Below are 22,058 nucleotides of genomic sequence, written 5' to 3'. Positions count from 1 at the left end.
GCTCGCCGGGGAGACGGACGACGCGGTCCCGGGAGCCCGCGGGGTCCTGCCCCGCGCCCCGGAGCTCGGCTCCCGCGCCGCGCCCGTGCGCCCCGCCCGCCAGGGCGCGCGCCTCCGCCCGGCCCGCCTCCGCCCCTCCCTCCGGCGCCCCGCCCCCCGCCTCCCCGCTCCCCCCTCCCGGCGCCCCTCCTCCGCGGCCGCCTCCCTCCACCCCTCCCCCTCCGCGCCGCCCGCCGCCGCCTCCGCCCGCCGCCCCGGCCGCGTCGGGTAAACCTGTTTGGCGAGGCGGCCGCGCCGGGGCGGATCGTGCGGCCGGCGGCTCCCTCGCGGCTCGCGGCGTCGGGGCCCGTGGCGCGCGCGCGGCCGCCCCTCGGCCCCGGAGCCCCTCGGCGGCGCCACCATGTACTCGGGAGCCGGCCCCGGTGAGTCCTCGCGCCCGGGCCGCGTTCCCGGGGTCGGGGTGGGGGGGAGGGCGGGAGGATCGCGGGCGCCGGGCGCGTCGCCGCCTCCGCCCCGCGGCTCCGCGGCCCCCCGGAGCGGCCCGGGCTTCCCGCGCGGCCTGGGCCCTCCAGGCGCCTCGGGCTCGCGTCCCGGCCCGGGGCCCGGCGGCAGCACGGCGGAGCCGGCGCGGCGCGTGTAGGCCCGAGGCCCGCCTGGCGCGGCCTCGCCTTCCCGGGCGCGCCGGGGGCCGGGCTCCGGGGTCCGGGGCGCGGGGCCGGGCGCGCGGCGGGGCGGGCGCGGACCGCGGCGCTCGGGGTGGCTCTCCGGCCCCGCGCGGCGGGGAAGCCGGGGCACCGCCGCTCGGCGGCGGCTCCGAGCGGACTCGGGCCCCGGGCACCCGCACCGCGCGGGCCTGGTTCGCGCGCCGGACACGCGGTCTCCACCGCGGCTGCCCTCCCGAGCGCCCCTTCCTGCCGGCTGCCTCTCCTTCCCTGGAAAAGTTCCAGAAAACTTAGCGCCGTGCCCCGTGCCCCGGTGCGTGCGGAGCGGCGGGCGGCCGCCTGCTCCCGCCGGGCACGTGGCTCCCCGCGGCCGGGCCCCGCCGCCCGCCGCCCCCTTTGTCCGCCGCGGGGTTCGCCGGCGCGCCGCCTCCCCGAGCGGTGCGCGGGGTCCCGCGGCCCCGGACCGGATCCCCGAGACGGCTCCGGGCGCCTGGTCTCCGTGGCTCGGCGGATCCCGCGCCCTCCCCGGCGTCGCCTCGCCTCCCCTCGGCTCTGCGAACAACTTTCCCGGCCTTCGGGGCTCCGAACGGCTCGTGAGGGCCGGGTGAGCCCCGCGCCCGGAGGTGCCCACGTCCGCCCGGGGCGGGTGTCTGCGGCTGACCCCCTTCCCGGGCCGCCCGGCCGCGCAGCCGGAGAACCTTCCAGAGATGAACGGCACGGCGGAGGCGCCCAGCCCGTGAGAGCCGCGCCGGGCCGCGCGAGTTGGTGGCGACGCGGCGGGAAGGTGCAGCCCGCCTCCCGGGCTTTGTGTGTGCCGCCTTCAGCCCCGGCGGGCCGGGCGCCGCCAGTCCCTCCTGACCCCGGCCCAGACTGACTGGATGGGGGGCCGGGAGCCGGGCTGGGGCCGCACCCGCCCCGTCCGCGACGCACCCCGCGCGGGGCCGCGGGCTGGTCTCCCTCCGGTGTTTTTGTTGGTTTGTGTGAACTCCTTCCTAGCCCGCTGGAGCCCCGCCCCGCCCCGCCCCGCCCCGCCCCGCCCGGTGCGTCTTGAAGAGCGGTTTCGCGCATCTCCAGGGTCATTTTGGGGCATTCCCGGCTTGGAAAATGGCTGCAGTGGCGCAGGCCTCTGAGATCGTGGCCTGGGGAGGAGCAGACCCGCCATCCGGGCTCAGACCGAGTGCTGCCGAGGGCGACGAGCCTGGCTCCTGGCGATGGAGCCGCCCCAGGCTCAGGTGTGGCCGCGTGCTCGAATTATAAGGTCCCGGCCCAGTTCCGTTGGACTCCCGCGCCGAGGCTTTTAATTTTGCCTAAAAGGCGTTTTTGGAGCCAGGCTTGTCCTGCATTTCCTCGCGTAGAATAATGAGGAGACATTGGGCCTGAATTGTAGAAAAGTTACACATAGTGTTGCCGCTGCCAGTAATACTTGCTGAGCAATTTATGCAAAGTCAGTTTAAGATGGAGAGGGTACGGTGGCCGTGACGAGCGGCGTTACCTGCGTGAAATCTGAAATCCCGCACCTGTCTCCATGGGAAGAGGCAGAGCTGAAACTGTATCCAGGGAGGGGGTGACCTCCTGCCACTGGCGTCGGGGTTTGGCTGGCTGGCACTCCTGTGTACACCTCCCGTTTGCTACAAAGTAACCTCTGTGAGGGTTCAGACTTGAGGCCAGTTGTGTGAGCAGGATTGTTACCCACTTCTTCCCCCTCACATGGATTCGCCTGCCCTCTCGGGTCTGTGCCCAGGCAGCTGCTGAGGCCCCGGAGGCCTGGCAGTGTGGTTGGCTGGCTGGGCAGTGAGTGCCCCTTCCCCCAATACGTACACCCTAGAGAAGAACTGCAGTGTCCAGAGGTGGGAAAGCCTGGACTCCTAAGGATTGCATAAGCTTAAGAAGCGATGTTATTTGTGGAGCCCTGGGGTGGAAGCCAGGGTCTTGTACATGCTGGGCAGGTGCTCTACCTGTAGGCTACACCCAGATGTAGTATTGTATCAGTGGCAAGCTACACCCCCAACCCAGTATTTCTGTTGGTCCCTGTGGGTGTTGGTGGTGGTTGACGTTAGATGCTTGGGCTCAGGTGTGGGGGTGCAGAGCAGGTTCTGGCCTGCACCCCACCCTTCTCTTATCCTTTCCTGCCCATCAGCGCCTCACAGCCTTGCCCCACTGGGTCCCCTATCTGGTCCATGTTGGGGACTGCTGGCACCCAGCCACGCTTGGCACCCCAGTTGTGGCCTGTTACTTCCACGTCCTGCTGTGGAGGACTCCATCTCCATTCCCTGCCCTCCCGAACCTTTTTTATTTTTGTCAGTCATGCGGCTTGAACTCTGGGCCTGGGCGCTGTCCCTCAGCTCTTCAGCTCAAGGCGAGCGCTCTACCACTTGAGCCACAGCACACTTCCGGCCTTTTCTGTTTATGTGGTGCTGAGGAATGGAACCCAGGGCCTCATGCATGCAAGGCAAGCACTCTACCACTGAGCCACCTTCCCAGACCCCCCTCAGAACCTTGAGGACCTGGGGCTGCTGTTCTTTGCTCTCACTGTGCTGCGAGTTCGCCTCCATGGAGCCGTCCAGTGCCGGGCGCCACTCTGGGAACTGGCAGGGTGCTTGCTGGGCCCGCAGGCCCCCAGCGCTGTGGCCTCCGACTCCAGACTGGGGGGCTCCAAACCCCCAGCAGCTTTGGACAACTGAGACCAAGGGCTTCCTGGGAGCCCTGTGATATCCCAGGGCCGGGCTGTGCCCTTGCAGCAGTGCACTGAAGAGCGCGGTCACAGTCTGGAGCGGCAGCCTGGAGTGGCAGCCGGTCTGTGGGCAGGGCAGGCTTCCCCAGCCAGGGCCTGGGCCTCACTCACTCCTGTCATCCTAGCTACTGGGGAGCTAAGATCGGAGGGCTGGGGTTTGAAGCCAGCTGTGGTAGAGTGCTAAGAATAGAGCAAAATAGCTCAGGGACAGCACTCAGGCCCTAAATTCAAGTCCCAGGTTGGTGCATGCGTTCAAACACGTGTGCACACAGACACACGGAATGTCGGCGGGCAAGCTGGGCAAGGGAGCGTCATTTGTAAGCTTCCTTTCTCAAGGTCATCTCCCCCCACCCTGTGCTCCTGTCTGGGCTGTGGGCATTTGTCCTCTGCGAGAGTCACCATTCTCTTGTGTGTGCTAGAGGAGCTGGGTGCTGCTCTAATCTGGTTGCATGTGGTCCTGGGCTAATGGAGAGCTATACATTTGCCCTGCCAAGCTTGAGAACATTCCAGGGGAATGAAGAGGATAGAAGAGCTTTCTCTAGGCTGGGCAGGGACAGTAGGGCCTGGGTTTAAGTCCTGCATGCCCAGCTTGGCTCCCGGCAGCCATGCTGTGGGCCTGCAGCATTTCCTGTGTAATGTGTCGAAGTGAGCACTGAGGTCCCAAATTGTGTTTCTTCAGAGCATGCGCACTGTGCTAAGCACCGCGCTGGATGCTGGGGGTGGTGAGGGGCATTGTGCGGCCCTTCCCTCTGGGCACAGGCACAGCTTTACCCTCAAAGGTTTGCTCCTCCAGGACGGAGCTGCGCGGGTTGGTGTGTAGCGCGGTCAGCTTGTGCTTGCTCCTGATGGTGGGCTTGGGTGGGAGAGGGGTGGACCCCACTGTGGAGGGTCCAGGGGAGGGGGCTGGGGCAGCTGGGTGCTGCTGATTGTCTAGGGAGAGAACTAGGGGACCCTCCCCCCATGCTGGCCTGCCCCGAAGCGAGAGCCAGGGAACACGGACACTGACAGTTCCCCCGCATCCAGCCGGTGTGAGGTGTGCACAGCCAGACATCAGAAAACTCACTTAGGTCTCCACAGCAACGTGGGTGTGGTGGGTTGTGCTTGTGTATGCACACGTAGGGCATGTATGGGGAGAGCTGAAGAAGACAGCAGCAGGAAGCGTAAGCTGCCCTGATTGGGCAGGAGCTCTGGGTAGGGGCAGGACCCCTGTTGGGCCCTTTTGTAGCACCTGGTGCCTCTGTTCTTTGCACTTGGGCTGAATGAAGACTCAGTTTCCCTAGGCGGATGTCGAATCCAGACCCCATGCTCCTGGCCAGCCCCGTACCTTGGGTGAGTGGTGCGGCTCTGTCCTTGGCTCTCTTCCTGGAAAGCAGAGTTGGTGACAGGCCCCCGTGGGTGTGGGGTGAATGGGGCCAGCTCCCGCCTTAGAGGGTGGAGGAGGCCTGATCTCCTCACCAGCACTGCATCACGCATGTTGCAGCGGCCGCCTTCCCTAGAGGAGGCAGGCGCTGTTGGTGTTGATGCCTGACTGTGCCAGTGCCCATATCCCGCCCGCTGTCAGGGCGCCTTTGACCTGTGACCCAGGGGTCATGGAGGAAGCGCTGACAGCGGATCGTTGACATAGTCGCTGATGGGTTCTGGGGAGGCTTGGGCTTACTGCGCTGTGGGGTTTGGGGTGCTGAGGGCACCAGCCATGGCTTAGCAAGGCCAGGAGAAGGTGGGGTTGGGGCTGAGAGACTCTGCGGCAGGGCTGCCCACAGCCATGCGCAGTCAGAGGCCCAGGCTGAGCCCTGCCCGGCCCGGTGGCTCCGGGTCGAGTCGGAGGGCTGCTCCAGCTTTGCTGGATCGTCCTGGGAATGTCGCCGTTCTGTGAGAATCCTGCTGCGGGGCCCAGGGCGCCGCCTGGGCGGGTTGCCCGCATCACTCCTGCTCAGATTGCTTTTTCTTTTTTCTTTTTGCTACTCCTGGGGCTTGAACTCTGGGCCTGGGCGCTGTCCCTGAGCTTCTTTGGCTCAAGGCTAACACACCAGCACTCTACCACTTGAGCCTCAGCACCGCTTCTGGCTTTCTCTGTGTATGTGATACTGAGGAATCGAGCCCAGGGCTTCAGGCATGTTAGGCAAGTGCTCCACCACTGAGCCACCTGCCCAGCCTCTGCTCTGACTTCTGCGTGCGCTGGGAGTTACCATGGCCTCTGGACCTACGTGCACCAAAAGGGCAGAGAACTCTTTCTTCTTCTTCTTCTTTTTCTATTTTTTCTTCTTCTTCTTCTTCTTCTTCTTCTTCTTCTTCTTCTTCTTCTTCTTCTTCTTCTTCTTCTTCTTCTTCTTCTTCTTCTTCTACTTCTTCTCCTCCTCCTCCTCCTCCTCCTCCTCCTCCTCCTCCTCCTCCTTTCCTCCTCTTATTCTCCTCCCCTCCTCCTCCTCCTCTTCCTCCTCCTCCTCCTCCTCCTCCTCCTCCTTGCTTGCTGAGTGACATGGCTGGGGCTTTTGTCTTCTGTGTCACGTTTCTGTAAGTGGCGGAGCTCGAACCCAGGGTACTGGAGCTTGTGGTCTGAGGCCCCCCGTGTGCTTCACTCGCTTCCTTCTCAGGCTTTGCTGCGGGATGGCCTTCTGCCGTGTTCACGCACCCGATGCAAGGCTGGTGCTGGTGTGCGTGGGGTGTGGTGGTGTGGCGGTCGGTATTCTGGGGGCCGTGACCCCGTGCTCTCCTGAGCCTGGCCCCAGACATGCAAGGGGCCGAGCAGAAAGTGAGGGGACAGCCAGGCTCCCGGAGATGGCGAGGGCCAGGCTGGCCTCGGCACTGGCAAGCAGTGACATCATTTATTTCCCTTTTTGTGGGAACAAAGGAATCGATGGCGAGATAGCAGTAAAAGGTGGGGAGAGGCCAAGGCGGAAGCCGGGGCGGTGCTGTGATGGCCTCCAGGGCGGCGGCCTCGGCCCCAGCCCAGGGCTGGGCACCTGGCTTCCTCTGGGATGCCCTTGTCAGGCGCAGGCTGGTGGAGGTGGGGCCGGGGCAGGGTGAGGAGGGCAGCGCGGAGCAGGCTCCACGGGCCTGGACTTGAGCGACAGGCAGGCAGGTGGGCGCTCTTCCTCTCCCTTGGGTATAGGCCTGTGGGTCTTTACTCTGCGGCGGGGAAGGAGAGGGACGCGAGCAGGCCATGTCCGCACTGTGGCATTTGCTAGGCGTTTGCTGGCGGGGGGCAGCGGTGACTGCAGATAGTCAGTGCTTGGCCTCCACGCCAGGCTTGGCCCTGCATTGTGTCATCGCAGACTGGATACCAGGCCGCGGTGCCTGGAGCTAGATGGGCACTGGCTGGAGCCGTGGCCTGGCCTGGCATGCTTTGCGTGGCACTCGGGGGATGGAGCTCAGCACCTGAGAGGAGGCAGGGATTTCTGGCCACCCCGCATGGCGGCCGCGCCGGCTTTCCAGCTAGGCGCAGTCAGCCCGGGTAGGTGGGAGAGGCCCTGTTCTGGCTCATGGCCACTCCCTAGCAATGCTGCACCTTGTCTTGTTTTCTGGGGAATGTTCTGGGGCACTTGAGGACCCCTTGCACGCAACCAGTCATCCTCGGACCTGGCAGTAGAAATGCAGAACCAAGAAAGCTGCGCAGGTGGCGGCTGGGGTGGGGTTCCCTGGTGGAATACCTGGAGCAGGCTGTGCGGAGGAACCGACACTTGGGGAAGAGCAGGCTTGGTTGGAAGAGACAGTCCATGCAGGTCACCCTGGAGTCTCATGTATGCTCAAAGAGAGCCACTGTCAGCAGTTGGGGAGGGAGGGGTGGCGGGACTGGGGAGCGAAGCTGTGGTCTGCATTCCCCGCAGCAGGGCTCTGGACAGACAGGAGCAGGGACTAGGAGAGGGGATTTGCGGGTTGGCCTTCTGGAGGGCTGAGCAAGGGAGAGGGAGGGGGCTGAGAGTCACCACCAAAGGGGTCATGGTGGAGGCAGGGAGGCCTGCCTGGAGGAGGATGGCGGTGCGGTGCCAGTGTGGGAGTGTTTTCAGGACCTGGAAGAGCGGCGTGCAGTTGCCCTGCACCCAGCCAGACGGGATGGCCGGCTTCTTTGTGCAAAAGTTGGTCTTGTTCCTTCCTGAGCCCTGTTCACACACAGTTCCATTGCTTGTCCTTGGATTGACACGTGCTGCAGGAAATAACCACCTTGGGAGAGGATGCAGCCCCTGGCCTGTGACCAGGCAGCGACACTCCGCAGGGCCGCAGGGCCCCCGCAGCCTGGTTCTCTGTGGGTGCAGTTGGGACGCCCGCACCTGTTGAGCTCCTGGGCTGGGTTTGATGTCACACATTAGGGGCCTGGTGCTTCATGTTGTGGGTGCCACACACACATACCTGAGGTCCGGCCCCTCCCCCCCTCTCTGGGTCTGGTGTCTTGCCTTCCCTTACCCTTGATCTCTGACCTTGGTGTTCTGTTTCTGCTACAAATACATTGGGTTTGGGTGTACGCTAAGGCAGGAAGGGTAGGGAGGGGGGCACAAGCAGGACCATTGTGGGGGACCAGTAGGATGGGAAGCTGGTGGGGGCTGAGCCGGGGCTGCCCAGTGGGGCCGCGGGAAGATGCGGTAGGGGCAGACCTCTACAGCAGCTAGGCAGATTTGAGCGGATTCTTTGAAGTCCAGGGGAAGAGAAAAGTTCTAGTCCCTGACTTTTGGCACCCAGTGTATTTTCCTCACGGGGCCCCGCCCTCTGCCGCCACTCTCCTTGCCCAGGGCGTGGTCCCGAGCCTCTGGCTCATGCGTGCTGTACCTACCGTGCAGTACCGGGGTGTCCCAGTACTAGGCGGCCTTTGATAGGGAGCTGATGAGCCTTAGCCTCAGCTAAGGTTGAGATCCTAGAGTTGAGTCAAGGAAAACATGGATGTCTTGGGACACGATTCTACACCCCGGTAAATGCTGCGAAGTACATAGAAGTGCTGCCGAGAGCCCCTGTGACTCGTGTGCACAAGGCACACACTGCGCCGTCCCCCTGGCAGATTTGGGGTTCGCCCACTAGGTTATCTCTCCCTAGTGACCCTCTCCTGAGATGGCGCTGGTGGCTGGCGCATGGCTGGCCAGGGAGGGGTGGCGGTGCTATCAGCGCCCGCCACCTGGCAGCTGCTCAGGCGGTGCCCTGGGGGCAGGATGGCCCCTGGCAGCCCCGCTGAGGTGAAGCTGAAGTTGTGGCCCAAGACACAGCATCGCGAGCGGCCCCAGGCACCAGGCGGGAGTCCAGGGCAGGTTTATGGGAAGTGTGGTTCTGGAATGACAAGTGGCAAGGTCTTGGAAAGCCGTGACCTTGACCTCAGTGCTGGCCTCCCGGGACACAGCCCCCTGGGAAGTCCGTCCTCACCTCCCCCTGCAGTCTGACCCACGTGGGCACCTCGCCAGCATGGGTGTAGTTAGCAGAAGAAAAAAGGGCAGCGTTTCAGAGGGAAGGACTTCTTTCAAAACTTGTCTTAGGGGCTGGGAAGGTGGCTCAGTGGTAGAGCTTGCCTTGCATGCCTGAGGCCCTGGGATCCATTCCTCAGCACCACATAAGCGAAAAGAAAAAAGCCGGAAGTGGCGCTGTGGCTCAAGTGGTAGAGCGCTAGCCTTGAGCTGAAGAGCTGAGGGACAGCGCCCAGGCCCAGAGTTCAGGCTCCACGACTGGACCCCCCCCCCCCCCAAAGAAAAACCAAAATACCTGTCTTAGAGAAAACACTGAAGGTGAAATTCATGTAACAACACTTAAAAGTGGGGGGTCAGGCGCCCAGAACTTCCCTTGGCTGGTACCCAGACATTCCCTGGGCCCCCTCCGCCTCCAGTCTGAGCGTTGGCGCCTCTGCCGCGCGGTTCACCTGCTCTCGGAGCGCCGGGCTGTCTTTGCTTTGCAGAGTGTGCTCTGGGTTTGTGGTTCAGCCTGGGTCAAACCCTCATTGCTTGCTTGCTCTTCCCTCTTCCCTTCCATCTCAGCCGCGTCTTGTCATGCTGCCCAGGCTGCTCTCAAGTCTTGGGCTCGAGCATTGCTGTGGCCTCAGGTTCCCGGTGCTGGTCAGCACAGATGGACTGTGTGTCCCCAGCTCTAAACTTTTTTTTTTGGCCTAATATTTCATTGTATGGATGTACCACAGGTTATCCATTCATCTGGTGGGTCTTTGTCTTTCTTTTCTTCTTTCTTTTTTTTTTCTTTTTCCTTTATTGCCAGGCGTGGGGCTTGAACTCTGGGCCTGGGCATTGTCTCTCAGCTTTTCAGCTCAAGGCTAGTGCTCTACCACTTGAGCCACAGCACCATTTCCCATTTTCTGGTGGTTTATTGGAGATAAGAGTCTCACGGACTTTCCTGCCCAGGCTGGTTTTGAACTGCGATCCTCAGCTCTCAGCCTTCTGAATAGTTAGGATGACAGGTGTGAGCCACTGCCACCCGCGTGCACTGTTCTCACTAGTGATACAGGGAAGATTGTGGCTTTTCTATATCCTTGCCAACACTTGAGTGGCATCTAAGGGTTTTAGAAAATGAAGCTCTTGGGCTGGGAAGGTGGCTCAGTGGTAGAGTGCTTGCCTCGAATGCATGAGGCCTTGGGTTCGATTCCTCAGCACCACATAAGCAGAAAAAAGCTGGAAGTGGTGTTGTGGCTCAAGTGGTAGAGCGCTAGCCTTGAGCTGAAGAGCTGAGGGACAGTGTGTGCCCAGGCCCAGAGTTCAGCCCCCACAACTGACCAAAAAAACAAAACAAAAGAAAGTGAAGCTCTTATGTAGTAAACCATTTTAAGGGGGAAAATCCTAGCTTTGTCCATTTTTCTCAGAGGGACCTAAGTGATACAAGGCACATTCATTCTTTTGTGTACAATGTAGCCCATTTGGAATCAGAATATAAACAGTTAAATAGCAAAAACCTCTTCCGCCACCAACCAGCAGGGTGAGCTCTGCCAAGTCACTTAGCTTCTGCAGGCCTGGCCGCGAGGGGTCAGCGGCTCTGCAGCTTGCCCCCCAGCTCAGCCAGCCCGTGGTCTGCGCCTCACAGCCGTGGGCCCGTCCACGCAGGCTCCTCTACTCCAAAAAAGAGAAGGGGCTTGAAAAAGCGCTGGGGAGTATCACGGGAGACTAGACCGAGACTGTGACGAGGGTTTGGGAAAACAAAGCACAATTTAATGGCAAAAACCAAAACAGAGTCTGCAATGCCATGAGAGGCCTGGGTCTAATGCGAGAGATCTTTGATGGGGGCTTGGCCTGCCCTGATTGGCTGAGTGGACTCGGGGGCACCTGATCCCCCCTTGCCCAGTAGCTGGGACACGGGTGAGGGCTCAGACAGAGTAGGCGGGCATGCATCTGGCAGTGCTGTAGCGTGAATGCATGCAGTTCACTGACGGCACAGACTAGGACTGAAAAAAACAGGAAGGACTTGTTGAGGAACGAACACTTAAAGTGCACAAAGCAGAGAAGATGTGAAGACTTCGTGTGCGTGGTCATCTGGCGTCTGGGTGAGGCCCAGTGTCGTTGCTGCCTGCTCATTTCCTCCCCGCTCCTCCTCGGGGATTTAGCCGGGGCCTTTCAGGCGCTACACCCAGCTACAGCCCCATCCTCAGAAATGTTATTCTCTTTAAAATTAAGATTCTGTTTTTATTTGCTGACTATTCATGTGCTTTTCTTTATATTCTTTAAAAACATTTAGTTGTTACTATAAAAGTGATGTACGGAGGGGTTATAGTTACCTAAGTCAGGTAGAGTATATTTTGGGGGGACAGTGGCTCCCCTTCCCTCACTCTCCCAGTTTTTCTCTCATCCCCACCCACAAGTTGTACAGTTCATTTTCCACGTAGTGACTAGTGAGCACCCCGCTGTATTTGTTCACGCTTGCTTTCTCTATTTCTGTGCCTCTCCTGACACTCACGAAGACATAAATGAACAAACAGAACAAGAAAATAAAAACAGGAAAATAATCTCATTTCCTTGTTCTGGGGTTCATTTCGATGATACATAATCAGATGCAATATAGGCATTGTGCCTTTCTGTCCTGTCTCACTGTGTTAATGCCTAGAGTCCTGTATAAGTTACTATGTCTCGCCGGGCACTGGTGGCTCACGCCTATAATCCTAGCTACTCAGGAGGCTGAGATCTGAGGATCATGGTTCAAAACCAGCCCGGGCAGGAGAGACAGTGAGACTCCTATCTCCAATAAACCACCAGAAAACCGGAAGTGGTGCTGTAGCTCAAGTGGTAGAGCGCTCGCCTTGAGCTGAAGAGCTGAGGGACAGCTCCCAGGCCCAGAGTTCAAGCCCCACGACCGACCAAAAAAAAAAAAAGTTACTATGTCTCTTTTTTGACTGTGAAATGATTTCAGCCTTAATAGGAAAATGCGTAGAGTAGTTGGGGGACCAGGAGGCCCCTCTAATGTCCCTTCAAGGCAGAGATCTGACCTCACCTGCAACTTTGGCTATTTGTCGATCGTTGTCCATTTTCTGGGTATCCTGTGCCTGCTTCTGGAACCCCTTCCAGCAGGGTGCCTTTTGTGTCCATCAGGTTTGGTGACTTCCCATGGGGCCCTTTATCTTCTGGCGCTGCTCCTGCAGTCTGGCATTTCCCCGATCTGCGCTGCCGTGGGCCCGGGTTCCTAACGGGTTTTCCTAGGGGGGTTGATCACAGAGAGTGGGCCTGGGGCATCAGTGCTGCTGGCTGGTTCCACCCGTCCGGGCCCAGGGGGCTTGCTGCTGCTGGGGTGTTCTGCTGATCTTCTTGTTGACACAGCCAGAATACGTGTGCACAGGCACACCAGCATCTGTGCTCACCTTCTGTATTCATTATTAAAAGCCATGAGTTTGTACTAACATTTGCAATTCAAATCCAGCACCACAGTGCTCATTTAACTGTAACCCTTCCAGTTCGGAATTTCTTTACCAGCTAGTAGATTGTCTGGCCTTTGCTTGAAGCCTGTCTGTCGCTCTTCAGACCAAGCCTGCATGGAAGTAGTTTTAGGATCGCGATCTGACCTTCCCGTGGCTGCTGGTGTGCGCCTGCTCTGCCTGTTTCTTTGCCGTACCGGCAGGTGCTGCTTTCCCGGGTGGCTGGGCTGGTCCCTTTCTCCTCTGCCCTGGAGGGTGGCTGACACACAGCTGTGGACATTCTCATGGCCCAGGGCCCTGCCCTGGCCTTGGGGCCCTCTTCCCTGACCCCACAGATACCTGGTGTCCTGGGTGTCAGAGGCTTGGTGAAGCGTTTATGGTGACGGTTGTGATCCTGGGTGAAGATGAGGTGGCCCCTGTGCTGCACTGAGGCCTGAGCCGGCTTAGGAGGCTCCAAGCCCTCGCTCTGTCCACTGGTGAGTTGCCCATCCCTGGTGGTGCGCCGCAGGTTAGAGTTGCCTGAACCACCGGCCGCTACCAGGGATGTGCCAGCGGAGCCCGGACAGCACTTGGCAGCAGTGGCTGCCGCAGGCCAGAGGCATCTGCTGCGATGCCCCGTGCGTGCAGCCAGGGTGATGGGAGCTGTGCGTGGCACCGATAAGTTCCGGGCAGCCAGCAGCCTTATTTAAAGGGAGGGCCCTGCGCACTTACCGGGGCCTAAGTGTGAGCACAGCTCAGCTGCCTCTGATTCAGAGCCTCCCTGGATCATCCTCCTTTCTCCTCCTCCTCTTCTTCCCCTTCCCTCCCTCTCCCCTTTATTTCCTCTTTCCCTTCCTTTTTCTCCTTTCTTACAAGCTGTCTTTCATGGTAAAAAGAAATGCATACTCATTTCAGAGAACTTAGAAGATAGGCAAATAAGAAGAGACAAAATCACCATAAATATTGTTTGTAAGAAATAACTGAGCCGGGCGCCAGTGGCTCACGCCTGTCATCCTAGCTACTCAAGAGGCTGAGATCTGAGGATCATGGTTCAAAGCCAGCCCCGGCAGGAAAGTCCGTGAGACTCTTATCTCCAATAAACCACTAGAAAACCGGAAGTGGCGCTGTGGCTCAAGCGGTAGAGTTCTTGCCAAGAGCTGAGGGACAGCGCCCAAGCCCAGAGATCAAGCCCCATGACTGATCAAAAAAAAGAAAGAACTGTTCGTGGGCTGTGAAGGTGGCTCAATGGTAGAGTGCGTGCCTTGCGTGCATGAGGTCCTGGGTTTGATTCCTCAGCACCACATAAGCAGAAAAAGCCAGAAGTGTCGCTGTGGCTCAAGTGGTAGAGTGCTAGCCTTGAGCTGAAGAGCTGAGGGACAGCGCCCAGGCCCAGAGTTCAGGCCCCACAATCCCCCTTCCCCTCAAAAAAAATGTGAGAGCCACATGCTGGGGTACAAGGGGTCCCCTGGCAGTTGTGTGGTGGAAAGCCATGTGAAAGTGGAGCTCTTTGGAGGCATGGGACTGGCCACGACTTAGTGTGGTTGGCAGTGGAGAGCTGAGCTTTGCGGGAGCATGGGGTGGGAGCTTGTACACGTGTGTGCTCAGGAAGGGAAGCCCCGATGCTTAGTGTGAGAACAGGATGCCTTGACGTGTGCATCCCGTGTGGTCATTCACAGGCGGACCCTGAGCACTGTGCTGAGCCCCTCTGGCTGGGCTCTGCACGGAGGGTGGCCTGCAGTGGGCTTTCCCATGGGCTCATACCCAGCTTTGCTCCCTGGGTCTGTCCCCCACTCGCTGGTGGGGGTTCTAACGGCGCCCCTCCTAGTCCTTGATTGCTACCACGTGCTTATGCAAAATTGTATATCGTTACACGGCCCCAAGAACTATCAGCCACGGACTGCATTGTTCTGTGGCATAGAGCGACGCCTGTTTGTATCATGCAATTGTAATTGTCAATCTGACTGGGTTAACTATGTCGTTGTTGTGGTGAGCGTGTTACTGGTCATCCTGAGCGGTGTGCCAGAGCCGCCTGGGGGGAGTGAGCCGAGGGAGCCGTGGCCAGGGCCCCTGTGGCAGTCCATCTTTGGCTGGACAGTGGGGCAGTGGAACTGAGGGTGATGCAGTGCGCCCCCACTTTGTCCTCCAGACACACCCTCTGCGCCAGCCTGTGCCCCAGTGTGTGCCTTGGTGGCAGAGGAGAGGTGGCCAGCCACGAGGAGGAGCCAGCCGGGCACCTGTTTCTCATCTGAGGCTTTGGTTAAATGTGGACCAATAGCTTTTGGTCTACCCCGTCATTTGGTCCCTGTTGTTTGCTCCAACATTGTGGATGCTACTGTGTAAGCAAGCTATAGAAGAGACAGAGCAGATACTTGAGTGCTGAAACTCCATGGTGCCTTCTAATTCAAGCCAGACCTTGGAAGAGGAGAGGGAGTGGTGAGTGTGTGTGGGGTTGGGGGGGGGAAGAGTGCGTGTGAGAGGCTTGCTGTCATCTGAGAGCAAGCAGAGAGCTCGGGCTGTGGACCCCTTCCTTACTCAAGCCCAGTTAGCGCGGGAGCCAGGACTTGGCTGGTGTGTCACCAACGGCGTGTGGCCTGGGGGTTGCACTCAGGACGGGTAGTGGGGTCAGGACTCTGCAGAGACTTCCAGACCTTTATGAGGGAATTCTTTGAAATAGAGCAAGCTTCATAGCTTCATAAAGGGACAAAAGGGGAAAAAATAGACGTGGAACTTAATGGGTTTGGAGTTTCTAGGCTTTAATTAAAGAACAATCGGTTGTGTGTTTTGTTTTTTTTGTTTGTTTTTTTGTTTTTTTGATGCTATTTCGAGAAAATGAATGGACTTGGGCTCCGCTCTTGCTCGGTGTGGTTTTAACAGGGTTTCGCAAGCACGCTCACTGGGGTCCCTGCCAACCACCAGGTTTCCCTTGGGCCTTTCTCAAGCCGCCCTCCCCGGCGCTGTCTGCTGCGTGGGGAGGATGGGGGGATGCTTGCACGGGGAGTAGGATGGAAGCCTGGCGGAAGCGCAGTTCCTGGCTCTGTCATTCCCCGTCTGCACTGGGCGGAGGGGCTCCTAAGGAGACAGCGGATCACGGATGAGAGTGGGAGAGTGCACCGGTGGTACAGCGGGGCCTGTGGCCACCGCGGGGTGTCCCCCGCAGCGGGGTGTCTCTCGCGCTCAGCTGTACTCCATCAGTGCTGCGCCAGAGGGGCCCCACCCGGAGCACAAGGGCTCTGGGGCTTGGTGGCTTTTTGTTTGTTCGCCATGCTGGGGTCAAATCCAGGGCCTTGCCAGGCACCCATGGCTCATGCCTGTCGTCCTAGCTGCTCAGCAGGCTGAGACCTGGGAAGATGGAGGTTCAAAGCCAGCCCAGGCAATTAAAGTCCACAGGACTCTTAGCAGTGGAGCTGTGCTCAAGTAGACAGTAGGTCACCATCCTTGGGGGAAAAGGCTAAGGGACACTTGGGCCTTGAGCTCAAGCTCCAGTATGGAAATGAAAACAACAACAACAAAACACACCCAGGGTCCCTGCCCTGAAGGCAAGGGCTTAACTATGGAGCCCAAGTCCTCTTTTAAAGGTTAAACTTTAAGGGGGGAAAGCAGTGGGGAGAGGACGGAAAGCTGCGGTGGGTGGCTGGTGTTTGGGTGATGCACTCACCTGGCTTAGTAGGTCCTGGGTGGCAGGGCGGAAGTGAGCCGTGGCCCGTCTTCTGCTCTCCACGCCCACAGCCAGGTGTGGAGAGGCGCCCCACTCAGCTAAGACCTGTTTGCTCATCTCTTTCCCCTGGTGTCGTTTTATGTATTTTGAAGTGAATGGTGTTTGCTGTCTTTTGAGCCAAGTGCTCAGTAAATAGTTGTTTAAACTGAAGGGGCTGGATTAAGTTGGAGGCAACATGACAATTTGCCACATTTCTAAAAAAAAAAAAAGAAAAAAAGATATGCTCAGGATGTCTGCCCTGGTGATTCATCCGCACAGACCCCTCCCCCTCGCTCTCCCTGGAGTGTTGCTGATAGCCAAAAGCAGCCAGCTGTTCAAATCCCCTCCTAGCGAGATCACAGCTGGGAGAGGCTTGTGTTTGCTCTGGGATGAGGACCCACATTCAGGGGCTGCTCTTACGTCCTGTGTGCTCAGGAACTCCTGTGCTCTTCCACTGTTTCACTGCTGTGAGTCATGTCTGACAGTACTTACTGTATGTGATATATTAAAACTGAGTTAGGGGCTGGGAAGGTGGCTCAGTGGTAGAGCGCTTGCCTTGCATGCCTGAGGCCCTGGGTTCGATTCCTCAGCACCACCTAACCAAAAAGAAAAAAGCCGGAAGTGGCACTGTAGCTCAAGTGGTAGAGAAGTGGCGCTGTGGCTCAAGTGGTAGAGCGCTAGCCTTGAGCTGAATAGCTGCGGGACAGCGCCCAGGCCCAGAATTCAGGCCCCACAACCAGACCCAAAACATAAATAATAAATAAATGAATTAAAGGAAGAAAACATTCGAAGTCAGGCATGGTGTCCGTGAGTAGTGATTCCAGCTCTGGGAGGCTGGGCAGGCAGACATGGGTTGAGGCTAGCCTGGGCTGCCTCTAAACAAACAACAGACCCCAAATTCCCTCCAAAAACACTAACAGAATGAAGTAACAGGCCTGTGTGGATTCAGTGTTTTCTGACATGAACAGCGTTTTCCATTTCTTGCGGCTCTCCGTGCGGCTGGGCCCTACATCATGCGTGATCGGGGTTCTGCGTCCGCCCCGCCGGGCTGCCTTCTGTTTGAAGGGCACCAAAGCAAGCCTAGCCGCACTCGTGTAGCATGCAGGGAAGAGGGGCTGTGGAAGCCTTTTCAAGGAGTTGTGGATACTTTTTTTTTGTTACAACACTCAAACTAGAACATGAATCCTAATACCCCTCACCTGGAAGTCCTAAATGCAGATGGCACTGGGGTGCACAGTGCTTTGAGGTCTGACACAGTAGAGAATTCCACACCTGACCTCGGGGCCGGCTGTCTCCAGTCTGTGGCACACAGACACAGCGGAGATACTGCAGCAAATCACCTTAGGTTGTATAAGATGTCTATAAAGTAGGAATGGATTGGGCTGGGAAGGTGGCTCAGTGGTAGAGCGCTTGCCTTGCATGAATGAGGCCCTGGGTTCGATTCCTCAGCACCACATAAGAAAAAAGCTGGAAGTGGTGCTGTGGCTCAAGTGGTAGAGTGCTGCTATCCTTGAGCTGAAGAGCTGAGGGACAGTGCCCAGAGTTCAGGCCCCACAACCTGACCCCCCCCCCCCCAAAAAAAAATGGAATGGATTATGTCCCCAGGTAGCACATTAATTACCCAGGCCCATTGGCATATCAGAGATACTTCTGACGATTTTGGATAAGGAATACTCAAAAGCTCAGGAACACCCCTGCTGGTCTCTTTAGTGTGAGTATTTAGAAGCTTTTCCATCTCACGGTGGCCCATATAAATGTTTTTTACTTCAAGTTTTTAATTCTAATTTTCATGCGAAAGCTTGATTTTGTTAGTTGCCGCACATACCTGAACTGTTTTTTCCAAAGTGGTATGGAGGTTGCTTGTTTCACTTTTGAGGAAAATGCCTGCCCACTCCGGCCTCCCACAGACAAAGGCTGTGGTCAGCTTCATGTGCATATAGCTCAGCATGGCCCTCAGAACCTGCCATGTTGTTTACACTACTAGCCTCAAATGCACGATCCTCCTGCCTTGGCCTCCTGAGTGCTAGAACTATGGGTGTGCACCACTGTGCTTGGCAAAGCTGATTTATTTTTTCTTTCTGTGGAGTCAGGTCCAGTGGCTGAGAGTATGGTGGGGTAGCTCACCCTACATTCGGCCCTCAGCCCAGCTGTCAGCGGGGCAGACACAATGATTAGAGCTCGGGGAGACCCTGGAGTTCCCCAATGTACTTCGAGAACTGCTGGGTTGGAAGCATCCTGAATTCTGCCGACAGCCATGTGTGTGTGAGAAACCTGAGCCGCACGTTAGTTTTAAGCAGCTCTGATGTCACACAGCTGTCCTCGGAGTTGTCAGAGCTGAGGTGCAAACGCTTTCACCTGATGTGGAGGCTCTGCCTACCTGTGGGAGTGGCGGGGAGTAAGTGTGTGTGGGAGACTTAAGCCTGGGGAGCTGTGGGGGGAAGACCCCTCACATCGCTGGTGTGGGGGAAGCGGGAAGTCCCCCAGGGCCGGCTGTGGCTCCGCTGAGTTCTGCCGAGCCTTTGTGGGGAAGTGGATGTGAGCCCGAGAGCCGCTCTGCCTTTCCCGGCCACGTCGGTGCTGTTTCTTTCTCTTAATTCACACGAATGGCATTTGGGGTGTCGCTCGACAGAGCGATCTGACGATGCCCGCCACTCCTGTTGACACGCAAGGTATTGCTGGGTTCCGTGTGTTTGTGGGCGCTGCCTTGAGCCTCATTTACAAAGGAAGCCTCCCGCTCCCCACAGAGCAGCCAGACACCCACCGGGGGACCTGGTGTTGGGGTGCTCAGGTGAGATGGGGAGAGTGGTGTCACTGCGTGTGTCCCACAGCCCCAGCCCAGGGACAAGGATGGAACTGACCATCTCCTGCCAGGCCTGGTGCCTGGCCCTCCCTGCGCTCTGTCCTGCATCGGCTGCCTCCCTCCCTCTTCTCCTCCACCTTGCACTGTTGAGCACCCAGAGGCCAGCCGGCCTTGCCCCACGCTGTTTCTGACGCCAGGGAGCTGGGGATGGGGGGGGTCAGCAGGAAAGGACTGGGCAAGAGCCGGTGTGGGCACGCTGAAGTTCCTCCTGCGACCTGCTCAGAGCTGTCTCCTATAAATAGCTCCCATCATCCTCCGAGGCGCTCAGCGGGCGGCTGCGTGGTGTGGAGCCTGGCCACAGCTCTGCCCCACCTCACGCTCCCTGTGTTTCAGCCACTCAGCCACACACTGCTGCTCCCATTGGAGTGGCACATGGGAGTGAGGACTGGGGGTCCCCCCTTGGCACTGAAGTGTTGGGACTGGGCTGGACTGGGCAGCCAGGGTGTCTGGGGTGGGAATGGGAGGGGTTGAGGCCTTGGTGGGCTGCGTGAGGGCTTGTTAGCTGCTGCAGGGTGCATTCAGGTGCCATGTTGGCTCAGCAGGTGGCCCTGCCCAGCTCCTGGGAGGAGCGGGAGGAGTGGCCTGGCAGAGAGCCCTCCCTCCCTGCCTCCCTGCTTTGTCTGGCTCCCCTGTGGACCGACACAAGCAGGGATTTTCCAGGAGCGGTGGACTGAGGCCGGCAAACCACAGCAGCTCAGCCGGCGGGGCACAACCCAGGATGCAGTGGTTTTCTTGGCGGGGGAAGCTGCAGGGAGGATCGGATGACATGGGGGGGCTCCACCCGTGCCCTGCCTGCCCACGTGCTCCAGGAGGCTCTGTGGGCTGAAGGAATGAGAGGCCACTGTCTGGTTGGCTCTCTGCCCGGGCCGTGGCTGCTGGGGGCCTCGGGTCAGGGCTGTGCTGTCAGGAGAGAGAGCTGCTGGCTGTGCTGTCTGACAGCCCTGGGTTGAACGAGGTGCACCAGGTAGTGTTGCCTGGTGCTTCTCCTGGGGAAGCAGTTCCAGGGTTGTGACCACCATGCCACAAAATGCTGCGGACACCCTGGGCCCCTGTGCCCAGGGCCAGGGGTGGGGGGCACTGGGCTTGGGGTGCGGCCAACAGGAAGCCTCAACTGGGGCTTGGGTCCTGTCCCTGAGCTTTTTTTTTTTTTTTAAATCAGGGCTAGCATTTTACCACTTGAACCACAGCTCCACTTTAGACTTTTTGGTGGTGAATTGGAGATGAGTCCAGACTTTCCTGATTGGGCTGGCTTCAGACCATGATCGTCAGATTTCAGCTTCCTGAGTATCTAGGATTACAAGCGTGAGACTGGTGCCTGACTGAAACGCCTGTCTCTCGATTGGCTTGTCTGTCTGACACTGACATCTGAAAAGGCCACAGCTTTGTTTTCTCAAGGTAGAGCAGCGTGGCTTCTCCCAGGCCACGGGGGAATGTCTCCCGTGGAGGGGAGGCTGTGAGGGACTCTGCCATGGACAGCTGGTGGTTGGATGGTGGACTCGCACACGTAACCCACAGAACACAGACAGGTGCTGTGGCCAGGGCAGCTGTGTCCCCAGGTCCCCTCCCCCATGGTGTGTGGTGGCTCACAGTGGAAACCCGTGGCCAGCACTGCCCTCATCGTACCTCTCAGGATAAGTGCCACCCTCTGTTTAGCCACTCATTTGCCATTGGGCATACTTTGTTTTCATAATTACGAGGTTGCTGATGGGGTACACCTTAAAGCCCAGCCAGGATGGCAGTCAGGTCGCTGTCATGGGCCATGTGGGCTGCCTGTTGCTCTTCTTCCCTGAGGTCCGTCCTGCGCCTCGTCGGTGCACCCGGCCTACTCCCAGGGGCTGGAGCTGTACACGCCCAGCCTGCTCTGGAACTGTCCTCTGAGGGTGTCTGTCCTCTCCCTGGGGTCAGAATCCCCCAGCTTGACCGCAGGTGAATTCAAACACTTGCATGTTCTGCAGGAGACATTTAAACTTCTCCACATTTATGATTTGGGGAAACTCTTGGCAGTTTTTAGTGAACTTGCAGAGCTGTAAATACAGTAGCATGTGCTCGGCTGATGGATGGACCGCATCAGGATGATTTCATGGTTCTATTGGCCCCCGAAGTGTCAGCAGAGGCCCCTCTCATTTCCTGACCTGCAGGGTTGAGGCAAGTCCATCCACCGCTGATCCATAAATAGCCGTGTGAACGTCTGAGGGGTACAGCGCTGTGACCATGACCACAGCCATTCCTTGGATGACCGGGGGGGGGGGGGGCTCAGATCTCCTTTCCCTTTCTTCCTTCCTTCCTTCCTTCTTTCTTTCTTTTCTTTCTTTCTTGTTGTGAGGCTTGAACTCTGGGCTTGGGTGCTGTCCCTCAGCTCTTCAGCTCAAGGCGAGCACTCTACCGTTTGAGCCACAGTGCCACTTCCGGTTTTCTGGTGGTTTATTGGAGATAAAAGTCTCAACAGACTTTTCCTGCCTGGGCTGGCTTTGAACTGTGACGCTCAGATCTCTGCCTCCTGAGTTGTGAGGATGACAGATGTGAGCCACTGGCGCCCGGCTAGAGATCTCCTTTTCTTTGTGCTTGGTTTGAAAAAAAATTTGTCCCGCTAGCGGGCACTTGGCTGTTCCCTGGTTTCGGTTAGCTCGTTAAGGGTGACCTCACGGCCGAAGTGCCCCTCATTGGGGTGGCGTGCCTGGGGCCTTTTGGGTAGGCACGCTCACGTCCCTCGGGTGGACATTTCCCATTGCCTCATTTCCTGGTGCTCCTCAAAACCGGCTTAGGACTGCACTCGCTGCTGCGTCTGGTCTCGGCGACCCGTGGGTGTCGGGCAGCTCGGCTGGTCCTCTCTGTGGACAGCCAGGCCGCCCTGGGTTGGTGGCTGCTTTCTCAGGAGGCGGGATTCCAGAAGGGCGAGCAGAGTCAGGAAGCGCTCCTGCAAGCCCCCCTCCCCCCCAAGACCCCCCGCCCCCCGTGATGTGGAACAATCACACCCGTGCGGTGGGCGGGGAGCAGGCCACCCGACATAGCCCATGTCCACCGAAGCTGAATAGGTGGGCCAGTTTTCCAGGAGGGGGGGTGTCTCCCCGAAGTCTGAAGGCAGTCCAGGTGACCGTCGGAGATCTCTGGCATGCATGCGTCGCTGCCGTCCTGCTGCGGGAAGGTGCCAGGCCCAGCTGACCAGGGGCCACGATTCCCCTGATGACACGGAGATCCCTAGAGAGAGGCATGGGTGGCATCTGGGCTGGCAGTAGGGGGCTGGGGCGGCCTTGTGGCAGGTGGAGGTGTTCAGCAATGAGATAGCGCTGATGGTTGCACAGGACCAGCTGCCACGGCCAGTACTCCCG

General features: G+C 58.7%; 1 protein-coding gene across 2 annotated transcripts in view; it reads left to right on the top strand.

Annotated features, from left to right (window-relative positions):
- Window positions 1-355: 355 nt before the first annotated feature.
- The window catches only part of Ago2 (argonaute RISC catalytic component 2), a 71,696-nt gene continuing 49,993 nt past the window's right edge, over window positions 356-22,058 (top strand). For both annotated transcript variants that reach the window (XR_006150750.1, XM_042699906.1), the window contains exon 1: window positions 356-422. Coding sequence is in view for 1 of the 2 variants with exons in the window: in XM_042699906.1 (XP_042555840.1) it covers window positions 401-422 (22 nt within the window). In the remaining variant the exon portion in view is untranslated. The remainder of the gene's footprint in view (window positions 423-22,058) is intronic.

The sequence above is a fragment of the Dipodomys spectabilis genome, unplaced genomic scaffold (genome assembly GCF_019054845.1).
Source record: "Dipodomys spectabilis isolate Male_0828 unplaced genomic scaffold, ASM1905484v1 ptg000264l, whole genome shotgun sequence".
Lineage (NCBI taxonomy): Eukaryota > Metazoa > Chordata > Mammalia > Rodentia > Heteromyidae > Dipodomys > Dipodomys spectabilis.
The sequence above is the reverse complement of the archived record's forward strand: the minus strand, read 5'-3'. Positions and strand labels throughout refer to the sequence as shown.